Source organism: Saimiri boliviensis, chromosome 13 (assembly GCF_048565385.1).
Source record: "Saimiri boliviensis isolate mSaiBol1 chromosome 13, mSaiBol1.pri, whole genome shotgun sequence".
Taxonomy (NCBI): domain Eukaryota; kingdom Metazoa; phylum Chordata; class Mammalia; order Primates; family Cebidae; genus Saimiri; species Saimiri boliviensis.
This window is the reverse complement of record NC_133461.1, coordinates 59,927-82,029: the sequence shown is the minus strand read 5'-3', so window position 1 is coordinate 82,029 and position 22,103 is coordinate 59,927. Positions and strand designations below refer to the sequence as shown.

The 22,103-nt window shown below is 37.4% G+C and overlaps 1 protein-coding gene across 1 annotated transcript; it reads left to right on the top strand.

The window, feature by feature from the left end:
- The first annotated feature begins 17,902 nt into the window (after positions 1-17,902).
- LOC141580754 (ATP-binding cassette sub-family C member 6-like) lies at positions 17,903-21,621 on the top strand. Its single transcript, XM_074383218.1, has 2 exons — positions 17,903-20,140; positions 20,953-21,621. The coding sequence occupies exons 1-2, from the start codon at positions 19,823-19,825 to the stop codon at positions 20,962-20,964; spliced, it is 330 nt and encodes a 109-aa protein (XP_074239319.1). The 5' UTR covers positions 17,903-19,822; the 3' UTR covers positions 20,965-21,621.
- The last annotated feature ends 482 nt before the right edge of the window (positions 21,622-22,103 follow it).

Sequence of the window (22,103 nt, the reverse complement as noted above, 5' to 3'; positions counted from 1 at the left end):
ATTTGTGCTATTTTTAATGTAAGCCACATTAATTGAGTACATGTAAACACAAAAACATATAGCTACTGTTCTTTAGCAAATGATGGTGGCTCTGGTTGTCCACAGAGAACGTATGTCTACCCTTTCAGTTTATGGAGAAAATACAGCTAAAGCTTACCCTAATGAACCAAGGTAATTGGAAAGGAAGTCAAACAAAAAGTAACAAAGCCTTTATTTATTTACTTATTTATTTTTGGCAAAGATGTGTATGAAGCAACAGAAAATTCTCATACAAAAGACAATAATTTAAAAACCAGTAAGCATTGCTTCAAGTCCTTTTTAAGAAGCAAAACCTAAAATACGGAGGAGAACGTAGATCTTATATCTATGTTCTGGATCTTAGACCTATGTTATTATAGATCTGTGTTCTCCTTAGATCTCAATACTATTGCAATATTTCCTAAAGATCTGAAGAAGTTGGTTCAACAGAAGGAATGTAGCAAAAACATTAAAGTTCGTCAATGTTTTGAAAGTGGGTAGCCTTCACAACTTTTATTTGCATTATCTATGTTTGTCTCACATGTCAATGTATATATTCAGTGACATTTTTATTGCTTACTTTTTTTAACTTCTATGTTATGAGAACTGAAATTTTTCAGACATGCTTTTCCACACCTTTTTTTTAGAAATACAATTTCTGTGTTTGAAGAAGTCTGTGTTGGAGAAGACTTCCCAGAGGCAGGTCGGACATAAGTTGGTTTTAAGGATGCATTTTGCTTCCCTAGCCTAAAAATCAAACAATACATGAAGTAAACCAAAGTTCTGTTCTCAGATTTGGAACACAACACTTCTGGGACTGTTTCTTGGCAGCCTCTATAAATACATATAAGCTCACATTATAGTGTGGCATAGCAGGAAATTCTAGAAGTCAGTGGTCAGAGTTAAGAGAAAGAGCCAGATGCAGTGTTATGAACCTGTAATCCCAGCGACTCAGGAGGCTTGTGGTGGGAGAATGGCTTTAGCCCTGGAAGTTGGAGGCAAGCCTGAGAATTTGAGACAATCCTGGACAATACAGTGAGACCCTATCTCTTAAAAAAAATGAATGAAATGAAACAAGAAGAGAATCTAATGTAGCTGAATATTGAGAAAGTGCAGAATACAAAGAGCCCAAAAGGGGAGATATTTTACATAGGCAAGTGACTCGAGGCATTTTCTGATTGGTCTTCTCCATGCTCCTTGCCCAGCAATCTCCATGACATTCACCTGAAAGCCACCATGTCAGTGAGTAGTTATGGGTGAAGGGCATTCTGGGGGTCTTGGGGATCATGGCTAAAATGGGCCTATGACATTCTCCGAATTCCTGTCACTTACTTCTCCTAAATCCATTTTCTGTTGTTGGTACCACTTATATTACTTCTTCACTAAGTGTCTGCATTCATAAAGTTCCTACCATAAAAATAGGAATCTGTTTTCCTTAGAAGATCACAGATTCTCAAGGAACAAAACAATGTAACAGTGATTAAAAGTTCATATTCAAAAGGCAGTTACTGGATATTTCTTTTCTCAGCTAAATGTAATGTTCACTTATCTTGACTTTTAAGTAGCAAAGAGTAGGGATCCTTAACATAAATCTCAATGTCTAATCTCTAAATTAAACGTATTTAACCAGATTGTCAATAAAATTAATTTTAGCTGCAAATTCTGATGATCTTGTGTGATTTCCTAAAACAAACACAGGATTATTCAAGTATTGAACTCTGATAAAAAATGTGCACTGGCTTCCAATTGCCCTGGTTTTAGACTGGCATTTAAATCTATTTGACTGATTTGCCCCCAGTCTTCTATTCTAGCTTGCTTCCTACCATTTCTCAATATAAATCCTCCACTGACTCAGTCTCCTAGTTATTCTACAAACATAACTTTTCATCTCTTTTCATCCTGTGTGCTTTCTCCTTCCTGTAATATTCATTTTCTTATCCAAATACTACCGAGTATTTTTATTCTAGAGCCATATTAATCTCTTCTTTGCTCTTTGGGAAGACTGGGACCTTGGAATGAGAGGATCTTTAGTAGCTTAACCACTTTGGACCAGTTATTTACAACTTCTGTAGACTTTAATTTTTTCATTTGAAAAAAGGGGCTCATAAAAGTACCTGGCTCATAAAGCTTTTGTGAGATTTCCTTGAAAACTCTTAACTTGTTGGCACACAGTAAACATTCAGTGGATGATGATGTTGAGAAAGATGATGAATCTTGGCTTATATAATTGTGTATTTGGTCTTTGTCAGGATAGACATGCCTTATGTTTTAATTCATATCAGTGTGAAAGATCAGGGGGTCTCACTGTATTGTTAAATTTTTCTTTCTATACACCAGTGTGTGATTTTTAAAAAAACTTCCAAATATCCCCTTCCACCTTTGTGAAAAAAATAAGCTAATCTCTATGAGAAAGAAAGTCTCTCAGTGTTTGACAGAAAGCAGGCAATTTCAGAACTACAACTTCTCTGGCTGTCTCCTTAGCTGTGTTTTATTTCTCAGAGTTCTGAGCCCATTCCACTTTCTCTTCAATCCTCCCTGGCTCACAGTAGTAAACTGAAACATGATTTATTAAAGTGAAATGAAATAATTATATCATGCTTCTTGACTGCAAGCACATGAGTTTTGATGCCTTTCAAGAGGATGTATTAGATGGGCAGGGGGTTGGTAATCATCCTACTCTGCCTCATTGGGTGACATTTAAATAATCACACTCAAATCTGCAGTAACTACAGAGGAGCTTTTCAAGTGAATTATTATTTACTTCATACTACAGTTTAATGATTAGGCATACAGATAAATAAGGGAACATTTTCATGACATCCATGCTATTGAATGCAGTGAACATCGAGAAAGCAACTTGATTTCTAAAAATTCCTACTGTTACCAGTGAACAAAAAGAATACAACTGAATGGGGAAATTTTCAATTCTTTTCCAGGTTCAGGTTGTCTGACAGCTTATTTTTAGAGATGCCTAGGACACTGAAATAACCGATGATTCATAGGCAGATTCTTTTTTGATTTGCAATTATGTCCACAAAAAATAGAGTTAAAAAAAAATTAACCTGGACTACTAGAATATTTTCCCTGAAGATCTCTCAGTAGAATGGGGAAGACATTTTTATTTTTAGTAATTATTTATGTGGGTTCTATTACTATTCACCATGTTAAAAATTAATACTGAGAAATGCTTAAAATATGTATACAGTTATCTTAATATAATTTATATTTTAAGTTTCTATGAAAAATTTTATTTTTCAGTAATAATGATGAGTAATATTTTTATTGTATAAATGTAAGGTGTACAACATGTTTCCACATACATCTGCATGGTGAAGTGCTTATAACAGTCAAATACTTTAATAAATTACTACATTATCTTCCATAGTCACCTTTCCTTTTGACCTGTGTGTATGTGCGTGTGTGGTAAGAGTATCTAAAATTTATTGTTTTAACAAATTTCCAGTGTATACAATGTAATATCATCAACTACGATGCTTATGCTGTACGCTAGTTCTCTACCCGTATTCATCCTGTGTAAATAAAAAATTAATACCCTTTGGCCCACATCTCCCATTTCTCCTGTACCTTTCCCAACTACCATTCTACTCTGCTGCTTTGTGTTTATGATTATGTTTTTAAGATTCCACATGTAAGTGAGTTTGTGTAGTATTTGTCTTCCTATATCTAGCTTATTTTACTGAACATAATTCATCCATGTTGCTGAAAATGGCAGGATCTCCTTTTTAAGGCCAGATAGTAATCTGTTGTATATGTATACCATGGTTTCTTTATCCATTCCTCTATCAGTAGATGCTTAGCTCATTTCCCTACTTTGGCTTTGAGAATAATTCTACAATAAGCATGGACACACAGATATCCTTATAAGGTGGTGATTTCATTTCCTTTGGGGATATATCCAGAAGAGGGATTACTATGGTAATTCTACATGAATTGCTATATGGTAGTTCTACGTTGAATTTCTTTTAGGAAGCTCTGTAAAGTTTTCCGAAGTGGCTACCTAAATCTCCATTCCTACCAACAGTTTATAAGTGTTTCCTTTTCTCTACACCCTCAGCACCACTTACCTCTTGTCTTTTTCATAATAAGTGTCCCAACAGATGTTAGGGGATAAATCATTGTGGTTTTGATTTGTATTTCCCGAATGGCTAGTGATGTTGAGCACGTTTTCATATACTTGTTGGCCATTTTTATGTCTTCTCTGGAGATAAGTCTGTTCAAGTCCTTTACCTATTTTTTAATCAGGTTATTATTTTGTTTTGCTATTGGGTTGTTTGAATTCCTTACATATTTTAGGTGTTAACCTTTTAAGAGAGACTATGGTTGGTAAATCTATTCTCCCAGTGTTTAAGTTGTCTCTTTAGCTTCTTTACCATTGTTTCATGATAAAAACAGTGTTGAGACAGAAGTAAATCCAACTTGGTCATAGTGTGTAATTTCTTTGATGTTTTCTTGAGTTCATTTTGTGTGTGTTCTCTTGATGGTTTTTCCATCTATGTTCTTCTTAGTGGCCTGTAGTTTCCTTATTGTGTCTGGCTTTGACATAGGAATGATGCTGGCCCCCAAAATGGGTTTGACAGTATTCCCTCTAGTTCTAAGCTTTAGAAAAATTTAAGAAGAATTTGAGATATGTTCCATGAATATCTAGTTTATTGCATGTTTTTAACATGATGGGATGTTAAATTTTATCAAAGGCTTTTTCTACATGTATTGAGATAATCATTTGGTTTTACTCCTTGGTTCTGTTTATATGGTATGTTTATTGATTTGCATGTGTTGAACCAGCCTTGGATCCCAAGGATGAAGGCAACTTGATCGTGGTGGATAAGCTTTTTGATGTGCTGCTGGATTCAGTTTGCCAATGTTTTATTGAGGATTTTCACATTGATGTTCATCAGCGATATTGTCCTGAAGTTTTGTATTTTTTGTTGTGTGTCTGCCACATTTTGGTATCAGGACGATGTTGGCCTCATATAATGAGTTAGAAAGAAGACTCCCCTTTTCTGTTGTTAGGAGTAGTTTCAGAAGGAATGGTACAGGCTCCTCTCTTTACCTCTGGTAGAATTGGTCAGTGAATTTGTCTGGTCCTGGGTTTTTTTTTGGTTGGTAGGCTATTAATTACTGCCTCAATTTCAGAACTTGTTATTAGTCTATTCAGTGATTTGACTTTTTCCTGGTTTACATAGAGGTAATATAGTGTTCTCTAAGCTTGTACTTCTGTGGCATCAGTGGTGATATCTCCTTTAATAATATTTTACTGTGTCTGTCTGATTCTTCTCTCTTTTCTTCTTCTTCTTTTTTTTTTTTTTGAGATGGAGTTTCGCTCTTGTTACCCAGGCTGGAGTGCAATGGCACGATCTCGGCTCACCGCAACCTCCTCCTCCTGGGTTCAGGCAATTCTCCTGCCTCAGCCTCCTGAGTAGGTGGGATTACAGGCACACGCCACCATGCCCAGCTAATTTTTTTGTATTTTTAGTAGAGACTGGGTTTCACCATGTTGACCAGGATGGTCTTGATCTCTTGACCTCGTGATCCACCCGCCTCAGCCTCCCAAAGTGCTGGGATTACAGGCTTGAGCCACCACGCCCGGCTCTTTTCTTCTTTATTAGTGTAGCTAGGGTTTATCTATTTTGTTAATTTTTTCAAAAAATAAACTCTTGGATTCATTGATATTTTTGGGGTGTTTTTATGTCTCTGTCTCCTTCAATTCTTGTCTGATCTTAGTTATTTCTTGTCTCCTGCTAGCTTTTGGATTAGTTTGCTCTTGCCTCTCTAGTTCTTTAAGTTGTGATGTTAGGTTGTCGATTTGAGATTTTTCTAACTTTCTCATGTGGGCATTTGGTGCTATAAATTTCCCTCTTAACACTACTTTAGCTGTATCCCAGAGATTTTGGTATGTTGTCTCTTTGTTCTTGTTGGTTTCAAAGAACTTCTTTATTTCTGCCTTACTTTCATCCTTTACCCAGGAGTCATTCTGGAACAAGTTGTTCAATATCCATGAAATTGTGTGGTTTTGAGTGAGTTTCTTAATCCTAGTTCTAATTTGATGGCACTGTGGTCTGAGAGACTGCTTGTTATGATTTCAGTTCTTTTGCATTTGCTGAGGAGTGGTTTAATTCAATTATGTGGTTGATCTTAGAATAAGTGTCATGTGGCACTGAGAAGAATGTATATTCTGTTGATTTGGGGTAGAGAGTTCTGTAGAAATCTACTAGGTCCACGCGATCCAGAGCTGAGTTTAGTCCTGAATATCCTTGTTAATTTTCTGTCTCATTGATCTGTCTAATCTTGACAGTGGGGTGTTGAAGTTTCCCACTGTTATTGTATGGGAGCCTAAGTGTGTGTGTAGGTCTTAGGCTCAAGAACTTGTTTTATGAAACTAGGTGCTTCTGTTGTGGGTGCATATATATTCAGAATAGTTAGCTATTCTTGTTGAATTGTTTCCTTTAGCATATGTAATGCCTTTCTTTGTCTTTTTGATCTGTGTTTAAAGTCTGTTTTCTCAGAGACTAGGAATTGCAACCCCTAATTAATTTTTTTTTTTTTGGATTTCTATTTGCTTTGTAAATTTTCCTCCATCCCTTGGTTTAGAGCCTTTGTGTGTCTTTGCATGGAACATATCTCAAAATATTAAGAGCTATTTAGGAGAAACCTACAGCCAAAATCATATTCAATGGGCAAAAGCTGAAAGCATTTTTTTTTGAAAACTGGTACAAGACAAGGATGCCCTCTTTTACCACTCCTATTCAACATAGTATTGGAAGTTCTGTCCAGGGCAATCAAGGAAGAGAAAGAAATAAAGGATATTTAAATAGGAAGAGAGGAAGTCAAGTTGTCTCTGTTTGCAGATGACATGATTTTATATTTAGAAAACTTCATTGTCTCAGCCCCAAAACTTCTTGATCTGATAAACAACTTCAGCAAAGTCTCAGGATACAAAATCAATGTACAAAAATCACAAGCCTTTCTTTACACCAATGATAGGCAAGCAAAGAGGCAAATCTTGAATGAACACCCATTCATAATAGCTACAAAGAGAATACCTAAGAATATAGCTCACTAGGGATGTGAAGGACTTCTTCAAGGACAATTACAAATGGCTGCTCAAGGAAATAAGAGAGGACATCAACAAAGAAACAATCTATCCTTATGAATAGGAGAAATCAATATCATAAAAATGTCATACTGCTTAAAGTAATTTTTGGATTCAATGCTATTCCCATCAAACTACCGTAGATATTTTTCACAGAATTAGAAAAAAAAAAACTTTCAAATTTCATATAGAATCAAAGAAGATCCTGTATACTCAAGATAATCTTAAGCACAAAGAACAAAGCTGGAGGTATTATGCTACCTGACTTGACACTGTACTGCAAGGCTACAGTAACCAAAACAGCATGGTACTCTTGCCAGAATAGACCCACTGACTAATGGAGAAGAGAGGCCTCAGAAATAACACCGCACATCTACAACCATCTGATCTTTGACAATCCTGAAAAAAACAAGCAATGAGGAAAGGATCTCCTAATCAGTAAATGGTTGCAACTTCAACTTTGTTTGTTAATGGTTTGTTGAACCTTTTTGTTTCTTCTTGATTCGATCTTACTAGGTTGTGTGTTGCTAGAAACTTATGCATTTTTTCTAGGTTATTTAATGTTGGCATATGACTTTTTATAATAGCCCCTTATGATTCTTTTCATTTCTGAGGCATCTGTTGTAAGGTCTCCTCTCTAATCTGTGATTTCTTTTCTTTTTTTCTGAGACAGAGTCTCACTTTGTTGCCCAAGTTGGAGTGCAGTGGTGCCATCTTGGCTCACTGCAACCTCCACCTCCCAAATTCAGGCAATTCTCCTGCCTCACCATCCTGAGTAGCTTGAACTACAGGGGTGTGCCACTACACCTGGCTAACTTTTTTTTATTTTTAGTAGAGGTGGGGTTTCGCCATGTTAGCCAAGGTGGTCTTGATCTCCTGACCTCATTATCGCCCACCTCCGCCTCCCATAGTGCTGGGATTACAGGCGTGAGACACAGTGCCTGGCCTGTGATTTCATTTATTTGAATCTTCTGTCTGCCTTAGTTGGTGTAGCTAAGGATTTTTCACTTTTGTTTATTTTTGCAAAAAAAAAAAAAATTTTAAAAACCCACTTCTTTGTTTTATTCATATTTTTCCTATACTTTTTCTATTCTCATTTGATATATTTCTGTGCCAATCCTTATTGTTTCCTTCCTTCTGCTACGTTTGGGCTTAGTTCTTCTTTTTCTAGTACCTTTTGGTATAATGTTGAGGTGTTTATTTGTGATCTTTGTTCTTTTAGATGTACATGTTTATTGCTATAAACTTTGCTTTTACAGCTGCTTCTGCTGTGTCCCGTAAGTTTCGGTATGCTTTGTTTCCATTTTTATCTCTGTATATTTATAAATTTTCCTTGTAATTCCTTTTTTTTTTTTTTTTTTTTTTTTTGCACATTGGCTGTTCAGATGCATGGTTTTTGATTTCTTATATTTGAGAATATTCCAGGTCTTTTTTTCCTGTTATTAATTTCTACTTTTATACCATTAGAATCAGAAAAGATTTTGATATATTTTTAATCTTAAATTCGTTAATCTTATTTTGTGATCTGACATATGATCTATCCTAGAGAATGTTTCATTTGGGCTTGAGGAGAATATGTATCCTGTGAATGTTCTACATATATCTCTTAGGTCCATTTGATTGAAAGTATAGGTGAACAAAAAAAATATAGGTGAAGTCCAACATTTTCTTATTAATTTTCTCCTTAATCATCTTCCTATTGCTGAAAGTGTAATATTGAAATCTCCTTCAATTATTGTATTGCTGTCTATCTCTCCCTTCATATCTGTTAATATTTGCTTTATACATTTAGGTGCTCTGATGTTGGGTGGTGCATATGTATTTATAATTGTTACATTTTCTTTTCTTACAGTTTTGAATATAAAGCCTATTTTATCTGATAAATAGCTACTCCTGCTCTATTTTGATTTCCATTTGTATGGGAATTGTTATATTTTCTTTTTTTACAGTTTTGAATATAAAGGCTATTTTATCTGGTAAACAGCTACTCCTTCTCTATTTTGATTTCCATTTGTATGGGATATCTATTTTCATCATTTCATTTTCAGTCTACGTGTTTCTTTACAAGTGAAATAAGTCTCTTTTAGGCAGCATGTAGTTGGGTCTGTTTTAAATTTATGTAGCTGCACTGTATATTTTATTAATTTTAGACCATTTACATTTAAAGTAATTATTGATTGGTAAAGATTTACTATAGATATTTTATTTATTGTTGTCTGGATATTTTATAGATTAATTTCTTTCTTCTTGCAGTCTTTCTTTGTAATTATGTAATTTTCTATAGTAGTATGCTTTGATTATTTTTTTCTCTATTTTGTATCTACTATAGATTTTTGTCTTGGGGTTACCATGAGGCTTATGTGAAACATCTCATAGTTATATCCAACTTAACTGCACTCACATAGAAGAGGTGAAAATTTCTAAATGAAGCTTACAACTGGGAGTTCAGGTGTTTATGTTTTAGGAACCTTCAAAATTTATGAGAACTCTAGAGCTGTAGCTGCCACTGTAATGAGCTGCAAGGATTCATTTCCTGCCAAAGGGTAGCTAAATCACCTCTCTTATGGAACCCAACAGTGACTCAGACATTCAATCATTTTTCTGGTCATTCATTTACAAAAGATTGATTAAACTACTCGGGTCAGACACTGCTCCATGGCTTAGTGATACCAGTGTAAACAAAGCGCATTTGCTCCATTGTAGCAGTTGTATGGTGGTATAAAAGCTAAACATGATATTGGAAGCTTTTCAGAATTAAAACTGTGACCTTGGGCAAATCTAAACCTCTCTGATATTAGTATCTTCAACTATAAGGTTTAATATCTGTCCAAATAAATTGTCTTTAAATAATCAGATATGCTAATGTATGCTAATACATGTGAGAATACTTTTTAATGTTTTAATGGGCTTTAAAAAAAAAAAACACAGACAACTGGTTAAATAGCATTTCTTTTCAAGTGTCCAACTTGGTAAAGAAACATGATGACCAGAATGTCAAAGGGTTGAGCACGTCTTACGTGTTTTAAAACTAGATTTATCACTAGAACTGTTCCCAAAAGAAAGCATATTGACAATAATGAATTTAAGATCTGTCAAAACACAAGTGATAGAAATTCATTTTCACATTTTTAATGCTCTCATTAGGAACTTTTATTTTTCCAAAATGAAACATGGCTTTACATTTTTATAGCTGTTCCAACTTTTAAAATTATCCAGCATGTTCCTGAATTTAACAGGTTTTAATTTCTAAGTTACTCTCTACCTTTCCATGCATTGCAACCTGGAAACAAATATGAAATCCATGAATACACAGTAATATTTTCAGCCATTTATTTGTTTACTGACTAACTTTTTCTCTGATTGGTAACATATTAAAGTAATATATTTAAAAATACTTGTACAGCTTGGTAAATGAATGAGTATGAATATATCTGACCCCAGGAATATTCTTACAAATGTCCAGTAGGCTAGGAAGAAATACGCAGAGAGAAAAGTATGCTGGTATAAGTTATCTGGTTATGATTTATTACAACCTTCTTGTCTGGATTAATTATTGTGTGAACGAATTTTAAAATGTCACATAAGTAATGTGTCATGATGAAACTGTATAATTAAAATGCGGTTTACCAGTTCCTTTTCTCAGATTATAAATTACTGACCTTGTGATTGTATTAGTGCAGCTTTGTTAATTTTTCTCATGTTTAATGTCTGCCCAGAGGAATAGATTTGCTTATTAATATTAATGAACAAAAAGATGGATGGTGAGAGTTCATTGCCATGGTTGATCTGATTTGTAAAAGGCTAATACAGTTATGTAAATTCAATGTTATGTTTATTTCTCTATTCTGTATCATCATCTAGTAGTTAAACAGATTGGAAGTCCCTTTTGGGGTCATCGCTCACATAGAATAGCAAAGTTGAAAATCAGTCGTGCAGTGAGATTAAAATGGAGTGGTTAGGAACATGAAAGTGGGGGGAAATATGTAAACAGAAAGAGTATGAAAGAGTGGAAACAGAGTTAGTCACATGAAAGTAGTTCTGGACGAAGGGTTCAGGAAGATATAGCATTTGCATAGGTCAGGTCCTGCCACTTCCCAGGGTTAGTCGATCTTATAGTTATCATATCCATGCCTAACTGACTGAGTTGTATTGTATGTGTGTTTTTAATTCATAAGAATTAAAGTATAAATGGCCAACAGGTCTATAAAAATATTCTCAGCATCACTAATAATCAGGGTTGTCATCTTCCCCAGTTAGGAGCGCTATTATTAAAAAGACCATAAATTCTTGCAAGGATGCTGAGAAAAGGGAACTCTTACATACTGTTGATGGGAGTGTAATTTAGTACAGCTATGAAGGTAAACAGTACAGAGATTTCTCAAACAACTAAAAATGAAACAACCATATGATCTAGAAATCATATGGTTATAACTCCTGGTTATTTCTCCAAAGAAAAGGGAATCAGTATATCAAAGGGAGACCTGCAACCTCATGTTTATTGCAGCACTGTTCACAATAGCTAGAATATCGAGTCAACCTGCGTGTCCATCAACAGATGAATGGTAAAGAAAATGTGGTATATATACACAAGGGAATTCCATTCAGCCATAAGAGAGAATAAAAATCTTTTCATTTGCAGCAACATGGATGACACTGGAGGCCATTAAAGTAAGAGAAATAAGGCAGACCCTGACAAGTAACACATGTTCTCACTCATATGTTGGAGCCAAAAAATGCTGATGTCATGAAGGTAGAGTGTAAAATGATGGTTACTAGAGACTGGGATGGGTTTATGTGTGTTGGAGGGGATAAAGAGAGGTTAGTCAATGGTTGCAAACATTAGTTAGAAGAAATAAATACCTGTGTTCGATAGCACAGTAGGGTGACTATAATTAACAATATGTATTTCAAAATAGCTAGAAGATTTGAAATGTTCCCGACACAAATAAATGATAAATATTTGAGGTGATGAATGTCCTAAATACTTGATCAATAACCTGATTTGATCCATTATACATTCCATGAGTGTATCAAGGTATCACATGTATGCCATAAAAATATACAAATATTATTGGTAAATAAACTACAAAGAATTATGTATAATAACCAATAAAAATAAAAGATCAAGGAAAAGTAACACTTTAAATCATGCAGGGGAATCTTCCAGTGAGTTCCTTCAATGAACAGGAACGGCCTTTCCCTCATGCCTTTTAAAATGTCAGCATCTTGCTAAGCTAAGTTGAACTTTTGTATTTAAACACAGCACTGATTTGAATAATGTAATACCTTAAATGAAAACCAAACATTTCATAGTGATTGATTCAAATGCTGGTAAAAAAAACAGCAATGAGGTATTTTTGAGATACATTTCCTTTTTTCTTATCTGATAAGATTTGCAAGAGTATTATCAGTGATCTACATTTTTTTCTTCACCTAATAGACTAATGTTAGAACCTAACCCAGGAGTAAGCTGTGACTTCATTGCATTCTCCATTAAGAAAAAATAAAATTTATCCAGGCCAAGGAGTCCAAGGAAGATACTGGACACTGCTAGATACTTCAGGACTAGGCAGCAGCTGCCTCAAGTCAGCAGATAGCTAATAAAGGGTCAGGCACATCCAGGATGGTAGACAGGTTTCAGAGACAAATAACAGTGGGTAGGAAAGTACAGCTACTGGGATTTCAGGCTTAAAAACATTCCAGAGATAAAGAGATGAGCAAATAAAGGGAGAAGAAAATGAGAAAGAAAACCTAGTAAATGGTATTACAATCTGATCAGAGTGTAGAAGTCACTTGATTTCTGATATATTGGATCAGTCTCAGGTTATATGCCAATTAAGTACAATTAACATTTTAGCCATTTCTTTGCTTCAAATACCCAAATATTTTATTCCATAATCAAATTTTCTTTTTTTTCTGTTTGTCTTAACATTGTTTGGCCATGTTAAACATGTATTTATATTGGAGGAATCAAAGATATCTTATATATTTAAAAATAATTTTGTATAGTACAGCTCTTGTTAGGGTATAAACACATTTGATTGAAGAATTTTCTTTGCTCTTAGATGACACTAAGAAAAAATACTGCAAAGTGATAAAAAAAAATTATGGTGCGAGTAAAATAGCAATATTAACTTTTTGCTGTTAGTATGCCAGGGATACTTAAAGTTTGTTGTAGATTGACTACCGCAGAAAACAGACTCAGATGGAAATCAGTGTAAAGGATGTTTCTTAGGGAGTGGACTTGGGCTCAGCACTTGGGGTGTGGGGAAAGGAAAGAATTAGGGTTGGGCAGAGGAAGAATTGGAGCTGTGATGCATTGCAACAGGGATGCAGCTGACTCCAAAGGGAGCCCTGAAGCTTGGGTAGCCTCCCAGAGTTGTTCCTCTTTGGGGAGAGGAGCTTATTGTTTATCTCCAGTACTTGGGTAGGGATTCACTGGAGAAGAGGTAATCTCTTTCAGCGAGGTCATACCCAGCTCGGGGTACATGTCCTTGAGTCTTTTTTTTTTTTTTTTGAGACAGAGTTTCGCTTTTGTTACCCAGGCTGGAGTGCAATGGCGTGATCTCGGCTCACCACAACCTCCGCCTCCTGGGTTCAGGCAATTCTCCTGCCTCAGCCTCCTGAGTAGCTGGGATTACAGGCATACGCCACCATGCCTAGCTAATTTTTTGTATTTTTAGTAGAGACGGGGTTTCACCATGTTGACCAGGGTGGTCTCCATCTCTCGACCTCGTGATCCACCCGCCTCGGCCTCCCAAAGTGCTGGGATTACAGGCTTGAGCCACCACGCCCGGCCTATGTCCTTGAGTCTTGAAGGAAATAGGGCAGAGAGATCTGGGCACTGCAGTATTTATGACAATTCCTCCATATTTCTATGGCCGTTTGTTTCATATAATTTCTCAGGGTGGCTCATTTAGGACTCTGGTGGGACTTTCTCTTTGAAGAAACTTGTAAGGTTATAAGGGAAAAAGGTTAGTAGGAGAAATTGCAGCCCCAGCTGCTACTGGGGAGTCAGAGTTCTAGGCTAAACTCTCTGATTCATTCTAGAGCCTGTCACTTTAGTTCTTATAATGGTAGAAGGATGCTAACTTTGTGGGTAGCCCAAAGCTTCCTTCCTGTGGGGACCAAGTTTATGTTTACTTTTCTTAGGCTATGGCTATGGCAATTATGGGTTTATTATTAAAATTAGATGATGAAATACTAATGTCTGCGAACCACCTTAGTGTTAAGCTGATTGCTTACTTCTCAAATGTGTAATAGCAGCTTTCCTCCTGATGATTAGGCCATGTACCATTTCCAGGATGGCAATTAGCCCTATTCTGTTTGTTGTTGTTGTTGGCCCTGAACACAAAGTGCCCAAAATGTTAAAGTGGCAGCTGTATTTTCTATCTGCTGGTGGAAGAGTTCTCTACACCTGTGGTGCCCAGAATTGTGGAAATGGGAAGCACGCATTCCAGAAGTGGGTTACTGGGGGTGATAGTAACAGGAGCCATTGTGGTTTCCATGCCTTAATTCTGAGACCCATATATTTTTTCTTTGTGGGATAGTGCATCAAATAATGGTCATTGATTTAGCATGCACATTGTATACTGGAGGATGGGGCCCTATTGTTAATTTCTAATAATGTTTAGAAATTTTACAAATGTTTCTAAACATTATTAGAAATTAATGTCAATGCCACTCAGAGTTTGTGAACACTGCTCTGTGTACATATTGTCTAATGGAAGAACGCTAGGAAAAACTCCCGGGAGCGTAAACATCTTAAACAGAACTTGCCGTTGTGTATCAAAGACTCTACTAATGATGCAGTCTCCCAGTACAAACAATACATATGACTTGTCCTCAGCTTTTCAATCTGGGTTTGCTCTGTGGCAGAATTAGAATTTAAAACACCATGTCAGCCAACTCAGTGAAGTTCAATTGTGAGTAGAATTTCTGCTTCTGAATTCTTATAGTTTAAATGATGGCCGATGTGTTGTAAGCTCCAGAAACTTCTTTGAAAATGTGTGGGCAAAAAAAAATCTTTCTCTAATAGCTGTGGAAAGAATGTAGTCTCACTAAAGGGAATTAGACTAGGGGATATAGATTTAATTTCATTAACTTTGATTTAAAGCAATATATGGTAAGAATTTGATAAATTTATGAACCCAAACTAACCAGAATCCTCAACTTAATTTTTGTTGTTTGTTGCTACACTCATATTTCATGAGAAGGAGAAAAAGAGTAGAAACTAGTTCACACTCGAGATTTATGTCCCTCCAAAAATCACCTTCCAGGGATGCATGAATCCTGTACAGATTCAATCCAGTGTTCACATCCCATATTTACAATCCCTATTCAGAGGTAATAATGTTTAAAATAATGACTCAGAAATGTTATAAAATGTAAAATGATCAAAGGAAGATTCAGTAACATTCTGGAGACTGTGCCTATTTAGGAAAGAAAATTTGCCTATGTACTTAAAAAATCACACACCACACAACTGAATAGATTGACAAGTGTTCTAAATTAACTCCGAGTTAATCTAATAATCAATTTCCAAAGCATTCTACTCATCTATGGTCTTACTCTGCTTGATTTAACCCATACCTCACTTGGTGGCATCTATGTCCTCAGTAGTTTAGGCAATTTTTTCTCAAAGCCCCATGTCATCAGCAGTGCAAGGTTAGAGGTATCCTGGTTCATTCATGTATGTGTCTTTCCACACGTCAGACTTCTATTGAAGAAGAACTCATCCTAATTCTCTTAGTTCTCCAGAGAATTTCTAATCACAAAAGCCATGAGCTACAAGGAGTTCCCAAGGAGATAGTTCTCCTTAGCACTTCCCATTCACTCCATAGTCAGAGCCATGGGCAACACAGACTCAATCCATTTGACAAGTCAGTCTATATTGCATACCATACATAATAGTATATTTAACCAATATATAAATATTATAGGTTAAATATTCCACAACAAACAAGGTAGCACTTAACATCAAGAGGACAAAGAGATAGGAGAAAGGGTAAATGAGCAAGTCCCAGTGGGAGTGAAGAAGACAAAAGGATTCCTGGTCTGGTCCATTGGTCTCCCAAGGAGGAGACTTTGATGTGGAAGAGCCTTTAGAGGTGCCATATATATATATAGCACCTCTAAAGTTTAGAGCTCTGCTTTGGAAGCAGAGCTGAAGCCATCACTCTGGTCTTCCTCCTCTTAGGCCAATGCCCCTATCTACATGTGTCATTTTTTGCTTCATTCCAGATTGGCAAGATTGTAATAATGAAAGATGACAGGGTTGCTTATGCACCTTGTATTCTTGTCTATTATAACTATAAACCTGAGTATATGTTTCCCAGAATAGTTAATCATCTAGTAGAAGAAGATAGTGTGATTTCTTGTCCTGTAAATCATGAAAACACACCTCCTGTACCTTCTCTTAATGTTTGCCATATTGTTTTTCAGGCTACAAGGAATTGGTCTCAGTGTCATTGTGTATAAATACTGCCTGTTGCTCTCTCCTTATTAGTAGATGCTGAGTAACATTACAAGGTAATAATTGGTTATACTGTATGAGGAGAATAACAGTTTATAACAATATTACTTGCAATAAACTTCATACTTTCTTTTCCTATTCAGTGAAGCAATTGTTTGGCTTTATGGCCACACAGACAGTTTTTCTTTTGTAGCTAAGTTTATTTTGTCATAAGGCAATCAGGTGGCACAAAAGTATTAACAACTACAGGAAACCAACATCTAGCAAGGAAATTTGAAAATCATGTTCACCCTGAATAAACAAGTGTCTTTAAAAAAATGCTTCCAACTTTTAACATCAAACAGAAAAGTTGAAAAAGAAGTACTGTAAAGACACATGCGCCCTTTATTTAGATTCACAGATTAACATTTTCTGGGATTGGCTTTGTGTGTCTCTTTGTCTCTTTTCTTCTTCACATACACACTCATTTTCTCTCTCTTACATACACATACATATACATGCACATACACATTTTGGGGAGCTCTGAACTGCTTGAAAGCAAATTGCAGACATCAAGATTATACAAAAATACTTAAGGGATTTTTCCCAAAATTAGCACATTCTTTTATATTACTAAAATAACAATCACAAGACATTTGCTACTGATAATATTATGTAGTATACAGTCTAAATTTAAATGTCTCCACTTGCTCTCAAATATTCTTTATATTAGTCAGGGATCTTATACTGCATTTTTTTGTCATGTTTATTATTTTCATCAGTCTAGAATATTGCTTCCCCTCCACCCTTTTCCCTCATCTTTTACAGCCTTGACATTTTTGAAGAGTCCAGACCAATTGTCTCATAGGATATTTCTCAAACTGAATTCATCTAACTGTTCTTCTGGATTAGACAAAATGTTTAGGCAAATATTATGTTTCTCATTTCATTGTATTGAGAAGTTTATAATGTCACTTTATCTCAATATTTGTGAAGCTAAGTTTCATCTCTTCGATTTAAATTCCATACTTAATAAACATTTGATGGATAATAGAGATATATGAATGTCCTTTTCCTAACAGTATGTTAGTGTATAGTGCTAGGAGTAATTTCATGCCAGAATCTCATATTACCTTGGTGGTATTTGCAAAACGGTACTTTTAAAATTCATTTTTTTTTTTTTTTGGAGACAGAGTGTCGCTCTTGTTACCCAGGCTGGAGTGCAATGGCACGATCTCGGCTCACCGCAACCTCCGCCTCCTGGGTTGAAGCAATTTTCCTGCCTCAGCCTCCTGAGTAGCTGGGACTACAGGCACGCGCCACCATGCCCAGCTAATTTTTTGTATTTTTAGTAGAGATGGGGTTTCACCACGTTGACCAGGATGGTCTCGATCTCTCGACCCCATGATCCACCCGCCTCGGCCTCCCAAAGTACTGGGATTACAGGCTTGAGCCACCGCACCCGGCCAGAATTCAGACATTTTTCTAGATCAGGGGCCAGTAGATTTTTCCAGTAAAGAGCCACATTCTAAGTCTTTTAGGCTTTGTGGGCCACATATGGTCTCTGTTACATATTCTATTTCTTCTTTAGCTGTGTAAAAATTATTAGCTCATGGACTGCAGGAAAATGGTCTGCAGCAGGATTTGGGCCATGAGTAGTAGTTTGTCAAAGTCCTGTTCTGTGTTATAAAGAAGAGCTTTCCTTTTCCTTGTAACACCTGTGTGCGTGTGTGTGTGTGTGTGTGTGTGTGTGTGTCAGAGGGAGAGAATGAGATTCTTTAATAACTTTGTTTCTTTTATAGAGTTGGTCTCTTTAAGTTTTTTGTTTTTTAAATAAATATTCTTTGGATTTAACTTAGGTAAATAACACTGTCTTAAGAAAATTTCAATTTCATTTTCTTCTATGCTTTCTGATACAATAGCCACTAGCTGCGTGAGACTGTTCAAATTTAAACCAATTATAATAAAATTACAATTAGAAATTAAATAAATTAATAATTAGAAAAAATTTAGTTTCTCAGTCACATGAGCCACATTTAAGTGTACAAGTATTCACTCAACACACGTAGCTAGTGGCTACATATTGAACAGTGCAGATGTAGGACATTTTTATAATTTAGAAGTTGAATTGGATAGTAATAAATGCAGATTTCAAATGTATTTGCACAGAGTTGTGCAAAATATTCCCTCATAATTGGAGATAACATAATTTTTTATTGTCTTTTTTTGCTTTTATGCTTATTTCCCTTCTTACTAATTTGTCTATTTCCTTTTTTTTAAGGTACCAAAGTATTTATTATATCTACAATTTTTCTGTTTTTATCTCACATTTTCCTTTCCTTATGCTTCCTTTGATTTAGTTTATCAGTTTGTTTTTTTTTAAACTTTTATTTTAGGTTCAGAGGTACCTGTGCAGGTTTATTATATAAGTGTCACTGGGGATTGTAGTACAGATTATTTAGTCACCTATGTGGTAGGCACTGTACCTTATAGGTAGTTTTTCAGTCCTGACCCTCCTCTTTTCTTCATCCTCAAATAAGTCCCGGTGTCTATTGTGTCCATGTGTACTTAATGTTGAGCTTCTACTTGTGAGAACATGTAGTATGTGGACTGGGCTCAGCTGGGTGGTGCTTCTTTTCTTGGCTGGGTTTTCTCATGTGCCTGCACTTGTGTGTCTGAATCTGGGATGGCTTTCTGTTCCATGTGGGTTCCCATCCTCCAAAAAGCTAGCTCAGATTGTTCATGTGGCTGCTTCGGACGCTTCTAAGCAATAGGCCAAAAGCCACTCTACCCTGTTTGTCAAAGGTGGTTTTGTGGCCAGCCCAGATTCGAGTGGTGTCTGCTCATCTGCTGTAACAGAGCATCACAGACTGAGTAGCTTCAACAACAGAAATGTATTTTTTCTCATGATTCTGGAGGCTGGAAATTCCAGATCAGGTATCCACAAGTTGGTTCATATGGTCTTTCCTCTGTGTGTGCCCTGGTGTCTCCCTGTGTGTCTACATTTTCTCCTCTTGTAAGGACCCCAGTCAGACTGGATGAGGGCCTAGCCTAATGACCTTGTTTTAACTTTATTGCCTCTTTAAAGTCCCTATTTCCAAATACAGTCACATTCAGACATACCGGGGGGTGGGGCTTCAACATACAAATTTTGCGATGATACAATTTAGCCCATAACAAGGGGGAAGAAAAACACCATCTCTTTATCTTGAGGAGCTGCAGTAAGATTGAAAAGAAGCATGTACAGTGGGGGACATAACCGAGATCATGATTGTGAAAAAGTTGACTCATCCCCCACACCTGGCCTGGTTTGTGCAAAAGCAACACACATGGGCACCTCCTCTCACCAGCTGTACCTTCTCCCTCCTTCCCCTGCGAGCCTTTTCCTGGAGTTTATTGGTGATCCCAAGCCTCCGGCCTGGAAGCGCTACCTCCTCGTGGTGCTGATGTTCCTCTCGGCCTGCCTGCAAACGCTGTTTAAGCAGCAGAACACGTACTGGCTCAAGGTGCTGCAGATGAGGCTTCAGTCGGCCATCGCTTGTCTGGTGTACAGAAAGGTGAGCCCTGGGGGACAAGTGCAGGTCTTCCCAGCCGGGAAAAGGAACATAACTGAACTGGTTGGTAGTAATGCTATCAGCAGCTGAGAACGCTTTCAGTCCTTATTAGAGTCACTCACAATATATTCTCACTTCCTTTGTTATTTCTCTTTATTTGTATGTATTTATTTTTTCGAGACAGAGTCTCTACCCACCGTCACTTCCCAGAGTGCTGGGATTACAGGTGTGAGCCACCTCGCCCGGCCTCCCTTCCTTCTTAAGTCTGAGTCATATTCTGCTGTTCGGATGGATCACACTGTGTTTATCTTTTCATCTAATGGTGGACCTGTCAGTTGATTTTGCCTTTTGGCTGTTGTGAATAGCACTGCTGTGAGCACAGGTGTGCAAATACCTCCCTGAGTTCCTGCTTTCTATTCTTTTGGAATGGATGGCTGTGGCTTTGTTAGAGCAAATGGTAATGCTGTGTGTAAGTGTTTTGTCATTGTTGTTGATATGGAGTCTCACTGTGTCACCCAGACTAGAGTGCAGTGGCATGATCAGGTCTCACTGCAACCTCCTCCTCCCAGGTTCAAGCCATTCTCATTCCTCGGCCTCCTGAGTAGCTGAGATTATAGGCACTGGCCACCACACATGGCTCATTTTTGTATTTTTAGTAGAGACAGGGTTTTACCATGTTGGCCAGGCTGGTCGCAAACTCCTGGCCTCAGGTGATCCACCCACCTCGGCCTCCCAGAGTGCTGGGATTACAGGTGCGAGCCACCTCATCTGGCTCTTGTAAAGTGTTCTAATCATCCTGTTTTACTGTTCTTCAGCTGGGGTTGTGATCTCAGCCCTGTTTCTCTCTGCTCCTGCTAAGGAACTTCCCATAGGCAGCCCAGTCCCTACCTCTGTCCAGGAGACAGCATACCTGGAAGTGAAGTTGGGTCGGTCCTGCCTCAGTGCTGCTTCTGTTTTAGGTAAATATCCTGTGGGGTCAGGAGAGAAAATCCCAAGTGCACCTGGGGAACACCATGGGCATCCCCCAACTCAGGACTGTGGGAGAGATGGGGTGTTGGAGGAGAGGTAAACCTGGAAGCCACTTAGCCCCACTCTGTCCCTTGCCCCTACCTTTTTTTTTTTTTGAGATGGAGTCTTGCTCTGTCACTCAGGTCTGGAGTGCAGTGATGCAATCTTGGCTCACCGCAATCTCCACCTCCCAGGTTCAAGAGATTCTTCTGTTTCATCCGCCTGAGTAGCTGGGACCACAGGTGAGTGCTGCCACACCTGGCTCATTTTTGTATTTTTAGTAGAGCTGGGGTTTCACCATGTTGGCCAGGCTGGTCTCCAACTCCTGACCCTAGGTCATTCACCCACCTTGGCCTCCCAAAGTGCTGGGATTCCAAGCGTGAGCCACTGCACTCAGCCAAGCCCTGCTCCATTCTAATCCCACTGCCTGTGAAAGGCTTCTGGAAGCTCACAGAAACAATGGCCCCAGTATGATGGCTCCCACTCACTGCTCCCAGAGTTCTGGGGACACACAGTGAGGAGTGATTGTTTTTCTCACTCATCTAGATGTGATGAGCCTGGTCAAATTAGTTTGCTGTTGCTGACTTGCAGCTGGTTAGGCCCCTGCCCCGTGGAAATTGCCCCCACTAAATCCTTATGCCTCAGTTGACTCTGCTAACTCAGATCTCCATCCCTGCCTCAGGCTGGGTTAGGCTCCTCCCTGTCATGCCATACAGGAATCTCCCATGTATACTTACTTACTTATCTGATTGATTGATTGATTGAGATGGGATCTTACTCTATCACCCAGGCTGGAGTGCAGTGGTACAATCTCAGCTCACTGCAACCTCTGCCTCCCGGGTTCAAGTGATTCTCCTACCTCAGCCTATTGAGTAGCTGGGATTATAGGCACATGCCACCATGGCCTACTGATTTTTTTTTATTTTTAGTAGAGATGGGGTTTCTCCATGTTGGTCAG

What these genes read in the sequence shown, in the direction of transcription:
- LOC141580754 (XM_074383218.1), top strand. Translation starts at nt 19,823, where the DNA reads ATGTACAGTGGGGGACATAACCGAGATCATGATTGTGAAAAAGTTGAC.